The 4,539-nt window shown below is 32.6% G+C and overlaps 1 protein-coding gene across 1 annotated transcript; it reads left to right on the top strand.

Moving 5' to 3' along the window:
- Positions 1 to 436: 436 nt before the first annotated feature.
- LOC131027352 (uncharacterized) lies at positions 437 to 4,275 on the top strand. Its single transcript, XM_057957388.1, has 5 exons — positions 437 to 820; positions 1,046 to 1,345; positions 2,309 to 2,539; positions 2,646 to 2,774; positions 3,855 to 4,275. Exons 1-5 carry the CDS (start codon positions 587 to 589, stop codon positions 4,047 to 4,049), a joined length of 1,089 nt encoding a protein of 362 aa, XP_057813371.1. The 5' UTR covers positions 437 to 586; the 3' UTR covers positions 4,050 to 4,275.
- The last annotated feature ends 264 nt before the right edge of the window (positions 4,276 to 4,539 follow it).

The following is a 4,539-nucleotide window of genomic DNA, read 5'->3' as shown; positions in this document are numbered from 1 at the left end:
ACCTAGTGAATTTTTAAACCTCTACTGAGAGCATGTCATGATTGACAACATGACATATGCGCTGGCGGTGGCATGGTTTCCAAACCTGTTAAAAATCACTCGACATCTCCACGCGTCAGTGTGATTTTAATGCAAACAAACGTAATTGATCTTCCAACGACAAAACCCTCTTTTTTGGTACACAAATTGAAAGCTCTGAGGAAAGCCCACACTTTCGAATCCTGTCGTGGCAGCAAATCTGTGGAAGCCATTGGTTCTCCAGTTGTTATCGTGTACAAACACTCAGAAAATGGCACAGACCAGCAGCCAGACACGCCTGGAATGGTGGGTTTCCGGTCTTTTTCGATAGGTCTGCCAGAAGAACTCAAAGTTAGGGTTTTCCATGAATGCGAGACGCGTGTAAAGGATTCAAACTTTCGAGTCGGCAGGATATGCTTTGAAGTGGACTGTTCACGTGTACAGATTCTGTAGAATTCCATCACGTCTGTACGATTAGGAATGACCATAAATGTTGGAATGGCTACAATTAGGGTTTTTTCACAGCCTTTCGAGCAATTGAACAGAACAAATATTTTTCCAGGAAAACATGGAGAGCAGTGTGAGTACAGCTACTGTGGTCGATGGATCTCAAATCAGGCAGCTGGTGGAGAATAAAGAGGCCTTCCAGAGCTATGTGGAAGAGAAATTCTGTGTGTTGGATAAAGATAAAAATGGGAACTTGAGTGTGGAGGAGCTTCAGCCTATTGTCTCCAACATTGGCATAGCCCTGGGCTTGCCATCCAGGGGCTCTTCACCGGACTGTGATCACATTTATGAAGAGGTATGCTTAGAATCATATAAGTTACAGTTCCTCTGTTGATTTTTAAAATCAATGTTAAGAGATTTTTGTAATTTATAGAGTATCTAGTTTTTAAATTCAATTGTATTCGAGATTTTTGTATTAATGTTTGGGATCATATTCTGTAATCTATAATCTATCGTCAAAACAAAGAGAAAAAAAAAAAGACTTTTAAGATTTCAATTTTGGTTTTTTCTTTGAATTCAGGTGACCAAAGAGTTTTTACTTGGGAAGGAGCATATAAGCAAAGAAGAATTTAGCTCTGTTCTGGCCGACTTCCTCATGGGCATGGCGGATGGACTGGCAAGGGATCCAATCTGTCTTCAAACCCTCACTGGCCAAGAATTGCAATGCTATGTCAACAGCTCTGAGTTTGAGGCAGATGCAGTGGCTATGTATACTCAGTTGTCAACAGACCAAGGAGAGAAAACCATAGAAACATTTTTAATTCAAGCTTTGGGAAATGTCCCTGTTGACAAGGGCATGCCTCCTACATCAGATGAAACTGTAAGAAAGAGATTTTTTTTGTTCTTTATTGCTTAAGAAAGGAATTGCAAAAATTGTTCTGAATAATTATTTGTTAATAGTGTAGTTTGAGATGGTGAATTTTATTGATTTGTAGGATTGAATAGAAGGTTTTTAATGTGTGCAAGATCAAAGTTATGGGATAAGTGATCTACTATCATGTAAAGAAAGTGTTGAAGTATTCACATCTCTTGTTTGAATATCAATTTAAGTTTTACTTTTTAAATAAGATGTTTGTTCGACTCTATTGTTATGTCTGAAAAGAATATATATATATATTTCAAATTTTCCTTTTGGTTTCTTTCATCTACTTGTTTTATAATGAAAAAACATAATATTTTTCTTTCCTTTTTACTTTCTGTTTAGTGTCTTCTATCTTTTTGTTTCACATTGAAGTTGACTACAATTAGCATGTGATTGAGATATATGAGAATCTGTGCTCTCAAAGTGATGTTTGCCCCTATATAAACTTCTTGTGGTAATTATATGTAGAGTTAAATTCATAAAGATAATATTCCTTCTTTTTTCTTGATTTTTTTTTACATAATAAAGTGGAATTTATTCATGACAAAATTCTTTTTTGTCTATTATTATTTGGATACACAATCAATAGGATATTCTATTGGTTCATTTCTTATTTTTTCCTTTGTTTTATCCAAGTCTTCGTCCTCTCATTCAAAACTTCTTTGATGACAATTTTAGACCATTTATTTGTCTCCATTGCTCTTTTTTTTTTAAAGATATGAATACAATAAACCATAGCAATTACTTAAATATAGAAATACCTAAAATCCATTTCTTATTTCTTATTTTGTTTTATCCAAGCTTCATTTACTTATTCAAAACTCCTTTTTATGACAACTTTAAGTCATTGCCATTAAAAAACGATCTTTTATTTTAAATTTACTTGTAATCAAATGCTTTCGAATCCTCTCTTTGTGGCAGGTGATGAAACATATAGTAAATCCAGCGATCAAATCGCAAGCCACTTGTATAGATTTGCAAGCACCATGTGGAGATTTGAACCAGTTGGACTTCATAGAGATTTTCAAGAAGGTGGTGGAACATGCTGCATTCCAATTGAAGGCTACACCAATCACTGTGGCGCGTAGTGAAAAGACTTATGATGGGAAAGGTGTGGCACGATTGTTGCATCAAAAATCTGAACTGGAAAAGGTAATGAAATAGAACATCTAAATTAAGGAGTGAGTTTATTAACACTTAGTAGAGAAATAAAATAAAACAATGTTGACATTTTGTGGATTTTTGTGGGTCCTGGCAGGCGCTGCAGATGACTTGGAAATCCCTACCAAAAGATAAGCATGGAGCTCTTCCAAGAAAATATCTTCGAGTGGGATTAGATAATTTGGCCCCTTCAGTTGCTTTGCCCCCTGTAGGAGCCATTGAACAGGTATTACACTTATGTTGACATTAATAACAATATCTTTTTTATGGACTGTTTTTTTATTTGAATAAGTCTAGTAGCAAGTAGAAGTGTTTTTTCCCTTATCAAATTTATGATAGATTCAAATATATAGTCAAAATTTATGAAATTGATAAAGTAAGATTAAGTTCAATTTCAGAATACTATTTATAATTTATTTAAGGCATGAATAGAAAAGACAACAATGATGATTTCAAATTAATGTAATAAATTCATTTTTCACATGCTCGATAACATGTTGCTAAAATAAGACAATCTGTTATAAACTTAAAAAATTATAGGATTATGAAGAATGTGATTTACATTGTAATCATTATCATTCTAAATAATAAATCCAGATTTGTCTTTACAATTTTTTAATAATGAATTTCAATTGTACATCAAAATTCATTAGAAGGATAGTTCTATGTAAATATGTGAAATTTTTTACAGATAAATTACAACTACGAAATTGCTCCCATGTATATTAATAAAAAAATGTTTCAAACATGAGCAAGCTATAGCAGTTCAGACCAAGAAAACCAGATGACATACTAAAAAACCCTGGAGAAATATATACATCTTATAGGAGATAATCATTATAACAATCCTAGCTTTAGGAGGAAAGACAACAAATTTCAAGGTCTTTGCTTATCTTTATTCAACCAGCAATAAACAAGATGAGAATCCATCACCCTAAAACTAGAAGAGTGAAATGGCCACATCATTGCCAAGGGTGGAGAAGAGTGAACTATATTCCATTGGCTCAATTAAACACATTTAGAAAGTGAATTTCAATGAATGCAACATTCAAAACTTAAGAATAATAATCCTGAGTAGCTTTAGATTCCTTTCTTTTCTTTGTAAGAAGTGTGATCTTCTTTTGAGAATTACTTGAAGGTCATATTTCTCATTTATGTTTTTTTTTAAAGAATTAAAAATGTTAGTGTCATCATACTTGAACATATGGCTAGATATTTACTAAGATGTTTGTATGGATATATGTAAAAACATAATATGACAATTGTAAGAATTTATTAATGAGAAATTTGTTGTGAATGTATGCAGATGGATGAAGTGATTTCAGAAGTTTTTAAAATGGTGAGAGCTGATGAAGGGGGAGTTTTGAATGAAAATGAATTTAATAAATTAATGTTACAAATACTTGGTAGTATCATGCTTCAACTTGAGGGGAATTCAATTCATGTGTCTAGTGTTGAAGTTGTTAGTAGTTCGTTGACTGGCAACATTCTTCCACTCTAAAATGTCTATTCCTCTTCAATTTGTTAGCTTAATGAATGGCCTTATAGTCATCTCTAACAAAATGACAAGTAATTATTATGAATTAGAGAATAATCATGACATTAAACTTCCTCTTTAAAGGGAGGGACCCTTAATTCTTCAAGGGTGGAAAGCTTGTACTCTTAAAACATGTTAATCTTTTGTAAATCTATTGAAGACATCAAAGATTTCATTTTTTCATGAATTATATATTTGTATTTTCATCAAATTTATAAATTTGTGTGTTTGGTGAATGTTAGTGCTGAAGTTGTTAGTAGCTCATTTACTCCCAACAATATTCTAGTCTAAAATGTCTATTTCTCAATTTAGTAGGTAAATGAATGGCCTTATGGTCATCTCTAATGAAATGACAAGTAATTATTATGAATTAGAAAATATTCATGAAATTAAGCTTCCTCTTTTGAGGGAGGGACTCTTAATTATCCAAGTGTGGAAAGTTTATATTCTTAAA

The sequence above is a fragment of the Cryptomeria japonica genome, chromosome 3, assembly GCF_030272615.1.
Source record: "Cryptomeria japonica chromosome 3, Sugi_1.0, whole genome shotgun sequence".
Lineage (NCBI taxonomy): Eukaryota > Viridiplantae > Streptophyta > Pinopsida > Cupressales > Cupressaceae > Cryptomeria > Cryptomeria japonica.
This window is presented reverse-complemented; position numbering and strand designations above follow the sequence as displayed.